Here is a 17,752-nt window from a genome sequence, read left to right as displayed (position 1 = left end):
GTCGAGCTTTTGTAGAAGGGGAGGTGTGTTTTGTCGAGGTTTTGAGTTGTACGTAGAGCTAACGAAGGGAGATGAGAGAGAGGGGTGGGGCGCCTCGGTGTTTACAGAGAAGAGGAAGAGGGAGGCCCAGGAGCTAGTAGTTGTTTCATGGAATTGAGGCTGCCGGAGTGGCGAGTTACGATGTGGACTCAGGCCTCTTGACCTCTGGGTTTTACGGAGAAGGTGAAGACGGTGAGGGTTGAGAGAGATGCACAGTCTGAAAGAAAGTGAAAGAGAGGGTTATAGAGAGGCTGAGAATGGCAAGCCCGTAAATACCCCAAGACAGATTTGTAAATAAAGTGAAATTCAAGACTGTTCATTTGAACAGTGCAATTTCAATCCTTACTTTAGACTACAGTAATATTGAATCGAATCCATTTTTCACATAAATTATATAAAGTTATGAACTACAACTCAAATCCAAAGAATACATAAATAAGAACATTAGAGGCTTGGAATCTCTCATATTTGTGTTCAAATTCTAAGAAGATATATGCACCAAAACAAAATTACGACATATAATTTATTTCGACATATAATTTATTTCTTGCTTTGAAGAAGTTGTACGAAAATCAGGAGATAAAATAATGAGGGATAGGTTTGCATAAATCATTTCCAATATATTATCGAGCCTCGAGTAGTGAAATAGTGACTTCATTAGCCGAGCATGCTTTAGGAGAATGAGCAGCTTCGAGTTCAGTCAGATCCCTTTCACTGTAAAAACCAGGTTTTAGAGGTGAAGGCAATGCACCTTCACCACCCAACATTAGAACTACAGTTGACATGATCGGCCTGTCTTCTGGATTCCGTTGCACGCACAAAAGACCCACATGAATCGTTCTTACAACTTCATGCAGAGTGATGGAGCCCTCTATCGATGTATCAAGAAGTTCGAGAGGCCTGCTTTCCGTGTGTAGCGTCCATGCCTAAAACACAAAAACTAGTCTAAGTAGAAGTAGCAGAATCAAGCAATAAGAAGTTTTAACTCGGCATTTGATGCTTTCACTCACATGTCCCAGAAGGTTGAGGTTGTGGTCAGGATGAGAGAATCCTCTATTTTTGCTCCCACTCACCATCTCTAGCACCAAAACACCAAAGCTATAGACGTCGGACTTTATAGAGTAGAAACCATCAATTGCATATTCTGGGGACATGTAACCACTGTAAACCAATGTGTCAAAAAACATTTTTATACGTAAAGAATCTAGACTTTCTATTAGTGTTTTCGAAAATTCTTAAATAAAAAAAAGTCATACAATTGTGTTTTAGGATACTTACTATGTTCCGACCACTTTCTTCGTTTTTGCTTTTGTTTTATTTCCTCCAAAGCTTCTAGCCAGGCCAAAGTCTGAGATTTTTGGGTTAAAATCACTGCCTAATAAAACGTTACTTGCTTTGAGATCTCTATGGATAACTCTCAGTCTAGAATCTTGATGAAGATAGAGGAGCCCTCGAGCTATCCCATTAATAATTTCAAAGCGCTTCCGCCAGTCTAATAACATCCTTTTTCTTTGATCTGCAAAATATTGTAGTTCATAATTGTCAAAAAAATGCATCATGCTAGCATAAGCGGATTAATTGAACTAAATGTAAGGTTTTTGAGTGGTCAAACCAAAAATAAAGAAGTCTAAGCTCTTGTTAGGCATGAACTCATAGATCAGTATCATCTCGTCTTCTTGAATGCAGCATCCAAGAAGCTTCACTAGATTCCTATGCTGAAGTTTGGCAATATGTGTAACTTCATTCTTGAACTCGTCGAGTCCTTGTCTAGAACTTTTTGAAAGCCTTTTCACTGCTATTTCTTGTCCGTCTTTCATCGTACCCTGAAATCCATCAGCGTATGTTATGACCAAGATTCATGTTTTGTAGTTTGCACACTACTTATATCCATCATTCCATATTATGACCAGAACTACATGTATTTATGCAACTTGGAAACAGTTAAGGACTATCTAGTTTTACCTTAAATACAGATCCGAAACCACCTTCACCAAGTTTGTTTTTAAGTGAAAAGTTACTGGTTGCAGAAACTACAGTCATCAAGTCAAATAATGGTAATTCCAGATCCTCCTTTTGGCTGCATACCAGTTTTCCTGCAAAGACATAGTGACGGGTGAAAAAAAATTCCATATACAACTGAACTATGTAGTTTGGAAACAAGAGGGGCAGAATAGTACGACCAACTTACCACCTCTTTGGTGCTGCTTCTTCCAAACATAAAACAGCAGGGCAAGGCTGAGGATCAGCAGTCCGGTAGACAACACAATAGTGCTTATTATGATTCTCATTTTCTTTGCATTGGATTCAGAGTATTTAGCGTTGATCTTTGTATCGTCTTCATAATCTACGAATGATATTTTTGAAGACATAAAATCTATGAGTCGGAGAGTAATAAATAAATCAATAAAAACTGTATAATGTCTATCATCCGGCTAATAGTTTCTAGTTTGTGAGACAATTCTAAAAGAAGATATTGCTAATTGTGTCAAAATTCAAAGTTAAAACTGTTAGAATTAGTACAATGTTTCACTTCGTTATGTCTTGACTTTGTTTCGAGCATATGATTATGACTAAATGCATAGTCACCAACAAGTGTTTTTTACATACCTTGTTCTGCTGCGGCCATTCGTATATAAATATCTTGCTGGGTTTCAGCAAAGGATCTTATATCAATTAGATCACCGTACCACAGCAAGCACCCAGTTCCTCCATCCCGGATATCCAAATTTGTATAAGCCGTGCAGGAGCAGTTCTTCATGCACACCTTCTCACATTCCTTGAGGTTCATACTTCTGTTAAACCAGGATTGTTCTGTGCTAGGCAATTTCAACCCCGAGTACTTTTGGAACACGTCTCCAGTGCAATTTAGAGAAGTTTTTCTCACACAACCATTAGACCAATCTACCAAATCCCATTCTTTCGGAAACTTTGGTGTAAATCCTTTCAAACAGCTACAAGCCGGGGACTTTTCAATGCTACATGCACCATATACACCACAGAATGCATAGTTCTCACAGTTATCAATTTGGGCTGTTTGGTAAAGAACCCAACCTTCGGTTCTATCAATCCATATGTAGCGCTGCACAAATCCATCTGAAGTTAACACCAACCTCGAAAAGATTGAGCTGTTGTGAAGCTTGTAACTGTAGTACATTTCATCAGGCTCAGAAACAAGACCGAATGTGAATATAGGGTTTGGATTTAACTGAGGGTTTCCACTGAACCGGACTCCAGTCCATGGTCCAGAACGAAATTTAATGACCGAACCTTCCCTCACAAATAATTCTGCATATCCTTTGGGACCAAGTTGAGATGTATAATCGCCTTGAGAAGGATCCTGAGGACTTTTCCACGATCTAAGATGGCTATTTAAGCCTGTAACTGTGTTCCTACCAATCTTCATACCTGGTAAGCATGTATCGCCAGGGTAATCAAAACTTTGCCACAGAAAGTTCTCAGAGTCATCATCACTCCCATCTATCATGACAAGATTACCCGAATCCAAAAGACGTGCCACTGGATTCTGTGCAGTTCTTGATGTGTTGGAGGACCAAACTGTGCTCATGTTGTGGTTGAGGACAAGAATTCCGGGGTTGGTGACCTTCAGAACGCCGGACAAATCAGCGAGGGGCTTGTCTCTGTTGGCAACCCATACAATGGTTGTAACAGATATGTGCTTGTACCATATCCCCACGTACCGTCTATTAGAAGCATCAGGACTGCAAAATCCTAGCTCAAACGTACCGCCGGTTGAAACTACAGTCTCACCGTCTCTAATGGACTGAAATGTGCTCGTGGCGTCATCAGCTATGGAGAATACTGCTGCGAAGATGAGCAGCAAAGAAGAGTAGAAGAAGAGCAAGCACATCTTAGTTGAAGCTTTCAATGGATTTTTCATTAAATTCATGGGAATACAAATTGTCCCTCTACGCCCTTCTTACATGTATGATTTCGCATTTTTTCTGTCATTTTTTACTTCAATATTGTTGAATAATTGGGCACATGGGAAGACAAATTACCAAGCTGCAACGGAAGACTAACTGTTCTCCAGCATGAAAATGAGGAAATTATCGGAAGTAGCCATCGGACTCGGTCCAAGAATGATATTGTCTTAGCAAAATATATAAACTAACATATAGTAGCATTATTGTTGGAAAAATTAGACGAAGAGAGGAGCCCCCACATTTGACTTGAATACACAAATGCCAAAAACAGAGTATCAAATAAAAGCATCTTAGATGGGAGAGAATATGCCTTGTAACCGGTTGTATGTCCCTTTGTATATATCTCTCTCTCTCTTTGCGTGAAGTTTTTTTTATAGCAAAGTCAATATTTTTCAGAATGATTCCAGGGATGTTACTGCCTTTTTTATATGCCATTGTGTCTGCTGTTCCCTGCCGAATTTCTTTGTAGAAATTTTGCTTTCTCGAAGTCTCTCTGTTTCTCTTATTTGTTTTTGCTTCTGCTTTGGGTTGTTCTTGGTTGTTGATTGTGGTTGTTTTTTGCAACCTTGTTTCCATTGCTGTCAGTTGCCTCAGTTGCTTTCATGTTGTTGGTTGTTTTTTGGCTAAGTTGTACCAAAACAAAATGTTCAATCCTGTATTGTAGTAAACATTAGAACGTACAGTAAAGCTGTCGAATCTGAATCACAATAGCTCAAATGTATAATATAATCCAATTGAAATCTATAAACGATAACTATTTAATCTCTCTAATTCAAACTTCAAACTCGAGTACTGTAAAAGTGACTTCATTAGCTGAAAATGCTCTAGCCTTGTTTGCACAAGGATCGACTTTGAGGTCCTCTAGATCCCTTTCGCTAAAAAGAACAGGTTTTTGAGGTTGAGACAATGCACTTTCACCACTAAACATCAGAATTGCGGCCGGATTTCGCTGCAAGCATAAAAGGCACATGGATCAACCGCAAAAAGTCATGTGGATTACTGAAGTTTCCTACTGATGTATCGAGCAGTTCAATGGACTTGCCTTCTGTGTGTAAACTTCATGCCTAAAAACAACCACCAATCGTACTGAATAAATAGAAGTATAAAGAATCGAGTACATATAAACAATAATGCTAGACGAACCACATTTTAGATTTTTAAGCGGAATTGAATCCATTTTTTACATGAGTTATCGTCACCAGATGTTAATAGAGAAGTCACTGTCACACCTTGTATATCATTAGCTAATGTAGTCAGAATATAGTCCCTCTAGCATAATTCAACGAAAAATTATCAACTTGACAGCTAGCACTTACATGTCCTAGCAGGTTGAGGTTGTGGCTTGGATGAGAAAATCCTTTGTTTCTCTTCTCATTCACTATCTCGAGCACCATAACACCAAAGCTATAGATGTCAGATTTTATCTAGTTGAACCCATTGACAACATATTATGGGGACATGTAATGTAACCAGTGCAAAGCAATGTATCAAGAACTATATTTTGCAAGCAAAGCAAGTAAATGTGTTCCTACCTGTTAGGATGCCAGATGGCATCATCTTGTGCTGACAGTTAGAGTTGAGTATTAGTATAAATAGTACATTGTAAGAGAGGAAAGGCAGTTAATGAAATATTGATTGTTTGTATTGTTGTTCTATTATCCCATCTCTGTGCAATTGTGGAAGACGTAAAGTAGGGTTCTAACATTGGTATCAGAACCCTACTCAAGCCCAAGGGAAGAGCTCAAATCATACCACAGTAGTACACCATTTGATAATCAATAAATTTAACAAAAATGAATTCAACTCACTCCAAGGTAAGCAAACTTATTAATCATTTTGTCATAGTAATTGAACTTGAAATTCCCCTCTAACGTGATCAACCCTTTTTTATCCAGAGTTAAAGACCCTAAAAATGTAAACCCGTAATCCATAGTTTAAATTTACACCCTTACACCCCCATTTTCCTAGACTTTCTCAGGAACAAAACAAAACATATAACACTCAAAATCCAAATCAAACAAACTAAAATAACCAAAGGGGAGACTGACCTCGTGCTCTCTAATGACACTGCAATAATTTGAGACAACCAGAGTGATCCAAGTCCTTACTGTGTTCATGAAAAATTATAATTAATAAAATCACTCAAATCATATACAGCATATAATAAACTATGTCATCTGATAATCAATGAATTTAACAAAATTTAAAATGAATTCGAGTCACTCCAAACAGTGATATTTTATATATATACATTTACAACAACAAAAAATTCAGTTTTTGGCAACTGCGATCAAAATAAAAACACAAAACAGGAATTTAAGTACCCACACACAAAAACATCGCATAAAGATCATTAAAAAAACCCACCCAAAACAACTGAAGAGAAAACAAATATGAAAAAAAACACTCTACAAATTTAACAGTTTTAATTCAGAAGAAACGATATTAGTTAAATAACCTAGAATGTAAAATTAATACAGAATAACAGCAAAAAACACATTCTTAGTTCTCTTTTGCAGGCAAGAAGACAGAAACTGTTTAAAACAAATAAAGTTTAAGAGTTTAAAAATTTAACTCAGAAGAAACCATATTAGTTGAGTCAACCTAGAATGTAAAACTAATACAGAATAACAGAGAAAAACACATTCCCAATTCTTTTACGGGCAAGAAGACAGACACCGTTGAAAAAAAAAAAGTCAAACTTCACTCTGTATCAATTAATCAATAGTCTTAAAGTATGAAAAAAATTTGATTTCAAAGCCTTCCTTAGGAACTTAACAACGTATCAACACAGACATTATGATAGCGGTGATGGTATCCATGAAACCCCAAGCTGCAAGCAAATACTGCCTTTGGAAATCTTCAATATAAATGGTTTTGCAAATCAGCCACTAATGAAACATCTAATTTCAAACAAATAATAAAAACTTTCTTTAACTGACACATTATCCTTGTTCTTTCCTCCCATTTACTTCCCAACCTCCCTATTAACCCCTCCATTTTGAAACTCCTCCTAAATTCTTCCTATTCTGTACAAAACCTGCCAAATCATTCCCTCACTTCTCAAAACCCATATAATCACTTAAAATGCACAAAATTACAAGTAAATCAATATTACATTACACAAAATGACATTCAAACCCACAATACACTAAAACCAAAGGTGAATTCAACACCCTCAATAAGTGGAAGCATTCGTACCTCAAACCAATTTGCAGCTTAATTTTCTTGCTGAAAAACCTTGACCTACAAAACCAAATTACATTTATCCACAAAAAGGAATTAATGTAAGAAAGCAAACACAACACAGAAAAAATGGCCATTCAAGTCAGCTCTATTTAGATTATAATAACTCTCAATTTAAGAAAGCAAATGCAATACAAAAAGCAAATATAATCCAAATTACCTTGAACACCGTCATCATATTTTTACTCCGTTAGGTATACACGTCCTTTTCTTTCTACATAAACTTTATTTCTTTGAAGTTTCTGCAAGGTACATTCCAATTTAACCCCTTAAGGGGGCGTTTGTTTGCCCTCACTAAGTTGGACTGGACTGGACTGGACTAGTTATTAGTCCAATACTGTGTTTGTTCCATGCTGGGACTAACATTAATGAGACTAAAGGGGACTAGCATGGACAAAACCCTTCACTAAGAGGTCTTAGCGAGACCACCCAATAACCATGGGACTAGCTAAGACTATTTTCTCTTTCTCGTCCTCATCATGCTCAACGACCACTCTCGACAGACTCCTCATCATCTCTGGTCACCTAGATCAATCATTAACTTTCCGACTCTCTTTCAGATCCATTTCACAACCAACTTTCATATAAAATATACCAAATTGAAGCTGGGAGTGACAAGATTACGATTTTACCTGAATCGAGGCCAAAATGTGGTCGAATGTGGCCGGAAAATGGCCTGGAAGTCTCGGCCTGTTTGGGCTTCTTCAAATCCATGACAGATTCGAGCATTGAAAGCTAAGATCTCGGTCTAGGGATGGTGATGAATTTTTTGGCAGTGCTAAATTCATCCAATTTAACGAGGGTTGGCTGAAAAACACATCGGGAAACCTGCAACTCGTCGGGAAAATTGGAGCCGTGAGGTTCCATTCGAACAACGCATTGCTAGAGAGGGAGGGAGGGAGGACAGAGAAATAGAGATTGGAATCAATAAGGAGTTTGACCAGGAAGGAGAAAGAGACATGAATTGAGAGGTCTAAGAGGAAAAAAAGAGGGAGAGGGTGGGACGATGAGAGAAGAGGAAAAGAGTGGGACGGAAATGGTAGAAAAAGATGAAGAAAAAGATAAGATCATCATAAAATATTAATAATTTATATATTAAATAATATAATATTAGAATTTGTTATTATCCAGCTTCTTAGTCCAATACTGCACCAAACGCTTCACTAAGTTAGTCCAATTTAGTCTAGTCTAAGCCAGTCCAGCTTAGTCCTTGAAGCTAATCCAGTCCGAGATAGTCCGGCGCAACAAACGCCCCCTAAATGTTTGTATAAAACTTAGGGTTATCAGGGTAGTTCTACTCTAATTTAATACATTATATTCTCACCTGCTCGCAAGTCAACTAAGTCAACTATTCAACCTTCACATATTGTTTAATAGCTGCCAAACGGACCAAGTCTTTGTAGAAAAATCACTGTATGGAAGGGGCTTAAATCCTTCAATTATGGATATACTAATGTAAAATCCTTTGTTCTAGACCAATTTTGTTCTTAGTTTTTGTCTTCTAAAAGTTGAAAAATGTTAAAAAAAATCTCCTCTTTTTTCTTTTGATACAAACGACATTTTTTTTTTTTTTGTATTAATATAAATTTGTTTGCACCAAGAGATGGGGTGGGAACATATCTTGAAAGATGGCCACACCCACATTTGCAGCTGAAGAACACTTTAATATAAGTTTAAATTGGTTCTATTATAGGTTTAATTTGGGTCTGTTCCAACACTTAAAATTTGCAATACTAATTTTGAACAACGAGTAAGAAAATTCTACCCAGAGACAGTAAAATAGTAAATCAACTTAATTTCTGTAAAAAAAAAAACTTGTGCAAAAATTTCATGAAATTTTGGTAAAAAAGGAAAAGAAAAGGGTTAAGACAATCAAGACTAATGGAAATTTTGATATTGTTTTAACATTAACTCAGGTTGATTTTGTTCACCAGTATTAATAAAACGAATGACTTTAACTTGGGCAAGCAAACAATTAAATTAGACGTAAGCCAAGTAACTTAGAAGTTAACCATATGAAAAAAGCAATGACAATCAAACTAACCTCTTCTTTTCATATAACGTATAATCTGTTCTCTATTTTGCCTTTGTGAAGAATGCACTTTTCATTCCCTACACACAAAATAGCATACATTGAAAATGCTCAGTAACGTTATAAAAACTACAAATACACAGTACTGTATATGTATCATATACCATATTGTATACGTATTTGGACATAAGGTATAAAGATTTACTAACATAATTAAGCTTAAATTTAACAAAAGTAATTACAAATTGAAATCAAACGATATTATAGTTGTTCAAAAAAATTCTGACTAAATTTTACGAATAGTATTATAAACTGTTAAAAAAATAACACCATTGAAAATCTCACTACTCAAATCTGTAATTCTATTAAAAACACATCACTAAAAATTAACTCCAAGGAAAGGGGATTAACAAATTATACCTTTTTAAGAGTTGGAATTGTTTTATCTATATCTTGAGCTGGACCCGTTGGATTTGAATCCTCAGTTGACTTAGAAGGAGGACAGGCATGAAAAGAAGTCCTAAGGTTCAACATATGGTAAAAATTACACTGGATCATATTTTTTAGAGATAGAGAGAGTTCTACTTTTCAACAGCGGAGAGAAAAAAATCAATCTTGGGCATAAAAAGAAAAAATAGAAGCTTCATAGCACAATAATTAACCACAATCCTCTGTTTTTCTAAGTGCAAATAGAAAAAAGGAATCAAAATATTCAACACAAAATCTTCACATTAGCCCAAGAACTATATTATTTCCAGAGCTTTCCAATTTCCCAGCACAGAACAACAAACATAAAAGCATTACAAATATATAATTGCAAAAAAAAAAAATAACAATTCCAAGAAACTAAATGCAAAGTTAGCCAGATCTGCACAGTAACACAAACCCATTACTTGAAATTAAGAGCATTGCGGCTCACCCTGAAAACACCCATTTTGCGATGAGGAAGAGAGACACTGCTGCTCTGGCTGCTGAGTGCTGCTGGCTCCAAAGCAGTTTGTCTTCCAGAACTTTATAAGAGCAAGTCCAACCCTTCAAAGCCACTGCAAATCGCCATGGATTTACATCATTCTGCTTGCCTAAAAAAAGCAAACAAAAAAAGAAAAAAATGGGAATTATAAAATTCAAATGACCCTTGATGAACATAACCCAGAAATTTTCCTTGTATTCCATAAATGCAATAAAACAAAAGTCAGTGTCTCCATTTTCCAAACAACGAACCAAGCAAGCAACAAACTTCAAAAACCCTAATTCGAACCAATTTAGAACTATAACCAAGTAAACCACTTAATCAACAATACACACTAATTTTCTCAAAAACCCAACAAATTTAAAGGATACCCAGATGATAAATCCCAGTAAAATCCCAAATTTGAAAACCAGAAGAAGAAGAAAAAAAAAAAAAAAAAAAAAAAAGGCAAAGAGGCTTATCTTTCTTCACTAATAGGACACTAACAGAAAAACCCTAATTCATATTATTCAGATTACAAATACACAGGGACCAAATAGCTAATAATGCTGGATAATTTGTCCCCAATCCAACACAAAAATTGTTCTGGTTATACATACGATACCAGCCTAAAATATCAACCAATTCCAAATTAAAATGGAAAATGAAAGGGAGCAACATAAATTGAATACAATTTGGGAAAAATTTGGGGGAAATTATCTCACCTGGAGCTCCAAATCTCCAAGAGGTCCCAATCCGAGCAGGCTCCGAATTGGGTTGCTGAAGATGGTGATCAAGGAAGGGTTTTGGAGGTGGGTTTGATCAGATCAAAGCCGAAGCCATTTGGTTTGGGGGGAGAGGAACACAGAGCCACTGAGAGAGAGAGAGAGAGAGAGAGAGAGAGAGAGAGCATGCGTTGTCCTTTTCTTCTATCCAGCCACTGGATCGCAGTTCCTTCACAAAAATTATATGCATGTGTTAGTTTTTCAAGTTCTAGTTTTGCAATCACCTAATCGATCATAAAACTATTCACAAATATGACAAACATAAACAATTAAGTCAGCGACATGATATGCCATCCCTTTCATATTGCACTTATATAAAGAAAAAAGAAATGAAGCAAAATAAAATTATACTATAATCCAATTATATGAAGGCCAAACTCTTGAGTTGGGGCTGGTGGCCGTTGACCACATCATCGCCTCCATTTGAGAGAAAAGGGTTTGTTTGGCTCTTTTGTCCAATTATTTGCACTAACCATATATAAATGAAGAAGGACAACACCTATGTTGCTCCCTTCTTGTGATCCAAATTTGAAGACGGCCGATGGGGAGGGGCAGTTATAAGTGTCATCCTCCTTGTTTCTCGTATCCCTGCATTGTCAACCAAAAAAACATCAAACCAAGTGCAAACAATCCAATTTAATGCTCACAAAATTTGATCCAAACAAAGTCACAGGTCAGCAATCACCTAATTGATCATAACACCATTCGCAAATAAGAAAAACATAAACAATTAAGTCAGCAACATGATATGCCATCCCTTTCATACAAACACAGATTGCAATTCATATATGCCACATTATTTACAAACAAGTACAAATCAAGAAACAATTAAATCATCATCATGAATTACAGTGTAATATCAACACCATCAGTTAGAAGAGACAGAGCCACATGGCAATAAACATATAGCGAGTAAACATACAGAGAGGAACTGCTTCAGATCCTTCCCAAAAGCAATCTTCCGCAGGATAACAAAAGAGCAGTTGATCTCTGATCTAATTGCAGACGCAATCTGCAGAACCGACTTCTATGGAATTTGAACTTGTGAAATGTGGGGTGGAGACCTGAAAGTAACAAATTGGTGTTAAGTGAATAATTCCAAACATATGAAATTTAGATCATCACACCCAAACGCAAACAGAAGAATTAAATAAAGAATCGAAGGCATATGCAATCTAATTAGACAAATAAGTGACTTTCCCATGCCAAAATCCAAAAGGCCAACAGAAATCTCTCATTACAGGACGTAATACATAACTTAAAAGACAAAACTTAAAGGACAAAACTTAAATCTAATAAAAATTAGGTGAACCAATTGAAGAGAACATAACCCTTGTAACCAAGCCAGAAAAGATGCTTTTAAGTCCCAGAAAAAAAAATTATTAGGAGTTTTTAAAAAACCATCATTTCAATTATTTTCTAGTCTTACATTTGGGAATAAACAGAAAATATAACTAAAAATGCCAACTTTCTCAAAAAAACTACAACTACTTTAACAAATTTCCATCACTCAACACTGAAAAATGAGAATCACGAAGCAATGAAGAACGGAACACACTAGAATTGAAACATTAAAAACAACATGTACCCATTTCAAAGACCAAAAATCCTGCAAGGACAAAAAAAATCCGAGAAAATCAGTACATCAGTACTCCCTGCAAAACCCCAAAATCAGAAAATTAGAAAAAGAACCCAAATCAGTGGCATGGTCCTCGTTTCTCCATTAATCAGTAGGTAAAGACCTAATGAAAAAGAACCCAAAACAGACGGCTTAAATTATGGAAAGTGCTTATAAAGCTCATGAATAACTTTCAGAGCCTGCATAGAAATGGCATAGTGATAGCGCAGATAATAACAGACAATAAAACTAGGCACAGTATAACCTAAATCCGATATGTTGCATTCCACATATACACACATCGATATGTCTACATATACATAGATGACCCACAGATATTAACACCATGCGGAGGTGTGCACACGCACAAACATAAAATATACATGCATAGTTAATTTTAGACAATAATACCTCAGAACATAAGTTGCAATTTGGGACTATTTGGTTGACTCAAAAAAATTGATGGGTTAGAAAAACCACAAAAAAAATAGGGAAAATTAGAATGCCCTACATCTTTTCTATAGTTGTTAGATTAAACATTCATCCCTTTTAAAGATTTGATTAAGGTGTTTTGATCAATTGCCAGCTCAATAATTTTCTTTTTATTTAATTTCCATGTCATTAATTTAAATGCATTTATATAGAGGCATAAGGTAGCTTAGCAACTAATTGCCTATAATATAGGAATTTAATTTCGAATCCCCTTCTACGCATTAAATGATATTTTTTTAATAAAATAAAATAAAAAAATTAATTAACTAATTCCTCATTTCCTTATTATCAGTATTTAAAAAAAAAAAACTCTTTCTATTAAAAATGTCTCAATAAAAAGTCTTCAATACATATTTTTTTTCACGTATAGATATATAAAAAATATACTTAAAACTTATGATACATTTAAGAACAAAAGTATCGACTTTTGGCACATTTATATTTCAAATGTACCGAGAAACCAAATGTACCAAAATTCAAATGTACCATAAAACCAAATGTACCTATTGTTATGTAACCCCTTTGGTACGTTTAGATTTCAAATGTACAGAGAAACCAAATGTACCATAAAACCAAATGTGCCCATTGTCAGGTAACCCTTTTCGTACGTTTAGATTCCAAATGTACCAAAAGACCAAATGAACAACAAATCCCAAATGTACCACAAAACCAAATGTCTCCATTAGATAACCCTTTTTGGTACATTTACATTCCAAATGTACCAAGAAATACAAAAAATCAAATCCACTATAAAACCAAATGAGTCCATATTATAGGTAACTAGACGTAGCTATATAATCAAACAAATCTTTATTATGTGTTGGGTCTTCTAAATAATAAAATATGACAATTTTTTTTTATAAATATTCAACTATATTCACAAAAAAAGTAAAAATGATAACAAACAATAAAAAAAATGCATAGAGATGGATAATAAATGCATAAATATAGGGATAATAGGAAAAGAAAAAAAAAGAAAACGAAATGTCCAGGAGAAGTCATGAAAAACTAAAATTCTAAACAAAATTGAACTTACGTGAAAAACTGAAATTAACAACCAAAATTTTAGGAAAATGTTTGATCAAATTTTCAAAAGAAGTGTATATTTAATCTAAAAAGCTAAAAAACGAAGCGCCTATATCAAAATGCCCCAAAAAAATACAAAGACGGATGTTTTTATGTCGTTCATTTCTTAGGTCGACAAAACACACACACCTGTGTTTTAATGCTCCTCCAATACTCAATGAGAAGGCACCAGGCAAAAAGAAGGTCAAGGCTGGAAAGAAGCTTCCAAAGAGACCAATCTATAAAGCAGACCACAAAAATTAGACAAAACCCACAAACTAAACAGTAGAAAAACCTCTAAAATAAAATAAAATAAAAAAACTAAACTGAAAATATTCTATTGCTTCCTCAATTCTAGTGTAAACCCCCAAAATAAACAGCAAATACTCTAGAAATCGTAAAATGAACTGCAAACCCATCAATCATTTCCCAAAACCACAGAACCAAGAGTAAAAAAGGGAGTGCAGGAGAGAGAAGCAGCCAAAATACAGAGAAGATGGCAAGAGAGAGAGAGAGAAGTGAATTCTTTTGGTGCCTCTGGTTCTTGCCTTTGTTCTTTGTTTTTCATTTCTTTATAGGTAACTTGCACAAGTCCAAAGGCAATTAAACATGATTAGTAAAGCACCATAATAAAGCATGAGAGATATCTATTTTAATTAAATCCGTTGTGGGCTCGCTGTGATTGTACATCATCATCATAAATAATGCACGCTTGAACCCCATTTTAGTTTCGTGCCTATCGTAATTAAATCATGGATGGTCAAGAAGCATAGGACTGAGAAATCAGAGCCTAATTTCCAATATCAAAAGACTACGAATTATTCAACTTAAACGCTAATTTCGTTAACGAAGATTAAAATAGGCGCGAAATCCATACAATTTATACATTGCCATTGATTCAAGTTCTGGTAGGTATCCATGGAAACTATCCGTTGCCGCTCTCTCAGTTCCCATATTTTCTGTATACTCCATTAAACAATATAAACTTTTGATGCTCTTTTATCTGAAGCTAAAACAGATTACCAATAATAACAAAGAGGTATAAATAATAGAAATCAAATTTTTGCCGACTTTAGAGAATCTCTGCAAACTTTAGCCTAACATTATGTGATTGCGTCACTTCTTCAGTAACTCAGAGGAGGTGAATTACTCAAAGTATGGAGGACTTCTGCTAACATATTTCAAGCACTTGTAACATTAAATGTAATGACAGGTTGACATTTTTTTTTTTTTTTTTTTTTTTGGTAAAGAATTGTTGCAAGGAGTTCGACCCTTTGTCTTCTTATTTCTGTAAGGATTTATAGGTACATATAAAATCCATATTATATACAGCTCATAGATGAGAGTACTTCAAACACCAACTATTTATTCATGATTGGAGATAAGAAAGCTTACCGAGAGGCGATCGCCTTTGTGATGTTTACTTTTGTGCTTATCCTTTGTCTTCTTTTCTGAGGCAAAATATGTCAATGTGATAAGTAATTTCCCATAAAGAATCTCATCCTCAATAGACTATAAAAAAACTACAATGGTTAGTCAAATAATGTACTTTCATGTAGTTAATCTCCTAGGTTTGTGTTTACTTTTTCAATATCAAAACAACTCGATGAAAGTTTTCCCATACTCTACAAACACCAAATATGCCCGATAAACCACTAACAATGCCATTACTCTAATTCGACTGCAGAGTGAGAGTTAAGATAAGAAGATACTCACAGGCCAAAACGGATGACATCACCAACACGTAAATCCAAAAGCCACAACCAAATTTAATTTTGTTTTTACTTTGAATTTTTTTCTTGAATCTGTTTGGATGCTGAGAACGTGTGGGATGGGATTATTAATTACCGGTAGGGAAAGATGACAATTTCTCCCATTTGGATTTGCAGGTGAAGGAATCATAGCCGAGGGATTGCAGTCCGTCGGTGACCATCTTCCTCAAATCGTCTTTTTGTTTGAGATTCTTGTTTGCTTCGACGATCCTTGCCGTATCGGCCAGGAGGTTTCTCTCCGAGACGCTCACGCATGGAATCAGACTCTGACTAAACAATAATTAAGTAAACAATCAATCATCCATATTCATATTCATATTCTGTGTTTGGTTGCCAAGAAACCGTGAGAAAATGCAAAAACAATTTACTAATCAAAAAGTGCAATCAAAGCAACGTTTATTTATAATTTTGTACCTTAAGAATATCGGAGGCGTAGCCACCGAACGAACCGGAGGAGATTGAATCACCGAAAACTCCACCGAATATATCGAGCTCGTCGTCGGAGCTGTCATTGCTGTTGCTGTGAAAGCAATTGCAGCGGTTCCGTTCACATTTCGGCGGAGGCTGCTTCTCGTTGCTTTCTTCGATGAAATTATGAACCATCTTCGCCAAGCAGACCGAACTCCGCTCGAACTCAGGCCGCGGCGCCGACGATCACTTCATCCTTGCTGATATTGAGGCCGCCGGAGTGGCGAGTTGCGATGTGGACTCAGGCCTCTCGGCCGCTGGGTTTTACGGAGAAGGTGAAGACGGTGAGGGTTGAGAGAGGTGCAGAATCTGAAAGACAGAGACGATCGAAGCAAAACGCACGATGATAGACGCGTGTGCTTGGTTCAGAATGGCAAGCCCGTAAATACCCAATGACAGATTTGTCTCCCTCTCCCTCTCTCTCTAACCCGATTACCAATCCGTCCCAAACCCTGCGGACAAAATTGTGGGCATTTTTATCAACAAACAAAATAGTGGCAGAGTTGTAAATAGAATGAAATTCACTGCAAAACACTGTTTATTTGAACAGTGCCAATTTCAAACCTTACTTTAATCTAAAGTAAAGTAACGTGGAATCGAATCCATTTTTTACATGATTTATATAGAGTTCTGAACTACACCTCAAATCCAAAGAAAACATAAATAAGAACATTAGAGGCTTGGAATCTCTCATATTTGTGTTCAATTCTAAAAGGATATATGCACCAACATGAAATATAAGTTACAACATACAATTTATTTTTTGCCTTGAAGAAGTTGTAAGAAATAACGAGGGATAAGTGTGCAGAAATCATTTCCAATATTTTATCGAGCCTTCAGTAGGGAAATAGTTATTTCATTAGCCGAGCATGCTTTAGACACCTTCAAGTTCAATCAGATCCCCTTCAATGTAAAAACCAGGCTTTAGAGGTGGAGGCAATGCACCTTCACCTCCCAACATTAGAAGAACTGCAGCTGACATGCTCGGCCTGTCTTCTGGATTCCACTGCACACACAAAAGACCCGCATGAATCGTTTGTACAACTTAATGCAGAGGGATGTGAGTCCTCTACCAATGTATCAAAAAGTTCGAGAGGCCTACCTTCCGTGGGTAGAATCCATGCCTAAAACACGAAAACTAGTCTACTTAGTAGAAGTAGCATAATCAAGCGATAAAAAGTTTTAACTTGGCATTTGACGTTGTCACACTCGCATGTCCACGAAGGTTGAGTTTGTGGTTTGGATGAGAGAATCCTCTATTTTTGCTCCCACTCACTATCTCTAGCACCAAAACACCAAAGTTATAGATGTCAGACTTTATAGAGTAGAAACCATCAATTGC

General features: G+C 35.9%; 1 protein-coding gene across 24 annotated transcripts; it reads right to left on the bottom strand.

Annotated features, from left to right (window-relative positions):
• Positions 1–397: 397 nt before the first annotated feature.
• LOC137725879 (G-type lectin S-receptor-like serine/threonine-protein kinase At4g27290) lies at positions 398–16,496 on the bottom strand. Of its 24 annotated transcripts, XM_088694145.1 has the most exons (22): positions 16,357–16,496; positions 16,019–16,212; positions 15,566–15,621; positions 11,918–12,059; positions 11,469–11,583; positions 10,936–11,164; positions 10,181–10,340; positions 9,682–9,781; positions 9,274–9,341; positions 7,390–7,471; positions 7,185–7,229; positions 6,032–6,090; positions 5,516–5,546; positions 5,300–5,361; positions 5,026–5,047; positions 2,647–4,932; positions 2,228–2,383; positions 2,002–2,132; positions 1,652–1,862; positions 1,318–1,555; positions 1,050–1,200; positions 398–965 (listed from the first exon to the last, which is right to left on the bottom strand). In XM_088694145.1, exons 16-22 carry the CDS (start codon positions 3,944–3,946, stop codon positions 663–665), a joined length of 2,490 nt encoding a protein of 829 aa, XP_088550271.1. In that variant the 5' UTR covers positions 3,947–4,932; positions 5,026–5,047; positions 5,300–5,361; positions 5,516–5,546; positions 6,032–6,090; positions 7,185–7,229; positions 7,390–7,471; positions 9,274–9,341; positions 9,682–9,781; positions 10,181–10,340; positions 10,936–11,164; positions 11,469–11,583; positions 11,918–12,059; positions 15,566–15,621; positions 16,019–16,212; positions 16,357–16,496; the 3' UTR covers positions 398–662. The 24 variants fall into 24 exon arrangements, 23 of the variants coding, with proteins under 23 accessions (XP_088550271.1, XP_088550272.1, XP_088550270.1 ...); XM_088694146.1 differs by lacking the exon at positions 5,516–5,546; XM_088694144.1 differs by lacking the exon at positions 5,516–5,546 and having other exon boundaries at positions 2,647–5,047.
• Positions 16,497–17,752: the final 1,256 nt, after the last annotated feature.

This window comes from Pyrus communis, chromosome 5, assembly GCF_041283825.1.
Source record: "Pyrus communis isolate YQ-2024b chromosome 5, ASM4128382v1, whole genome shotgun sequence".
Lineage (NCBI taxonomy): Eukaryota > Viridiplantae > Streptophyta > Magnoliopsida > Rosales > Rosaceae > Pyrus > Pyrus communis.
This window is presented reverse-complemented; position numbering and strand designations above follow the sequence as displayed.

What these genes read in the sequence shown, in the direction of transcription:
- LOC137725879 (XM_088694134.1), bottom strand. Translation starts at nt 3,946, where the DNA reads ATGAATTTAATGAAAAATCCATTGAAAGCTTCAACTAAGATGTGCTTG. An exon ending in AATGGCCGCAGCAGAACAAG is followed by an intron (nt 2,384 to 2,646) that starts GTATGTAAAAAA and finishes TATCATTCGTAG; the next exon opens with ATTATGAAGACGATACAAAG. An exon ending in AAGAAAGTGGTCGGAACATA is followed by an intron (nt 1,201 to 1,317) that starts GTAAGTATCCTA and finishes ATTGGTTTACAG; the next exon opens with TGGTTACATGTCCCCAGAAT.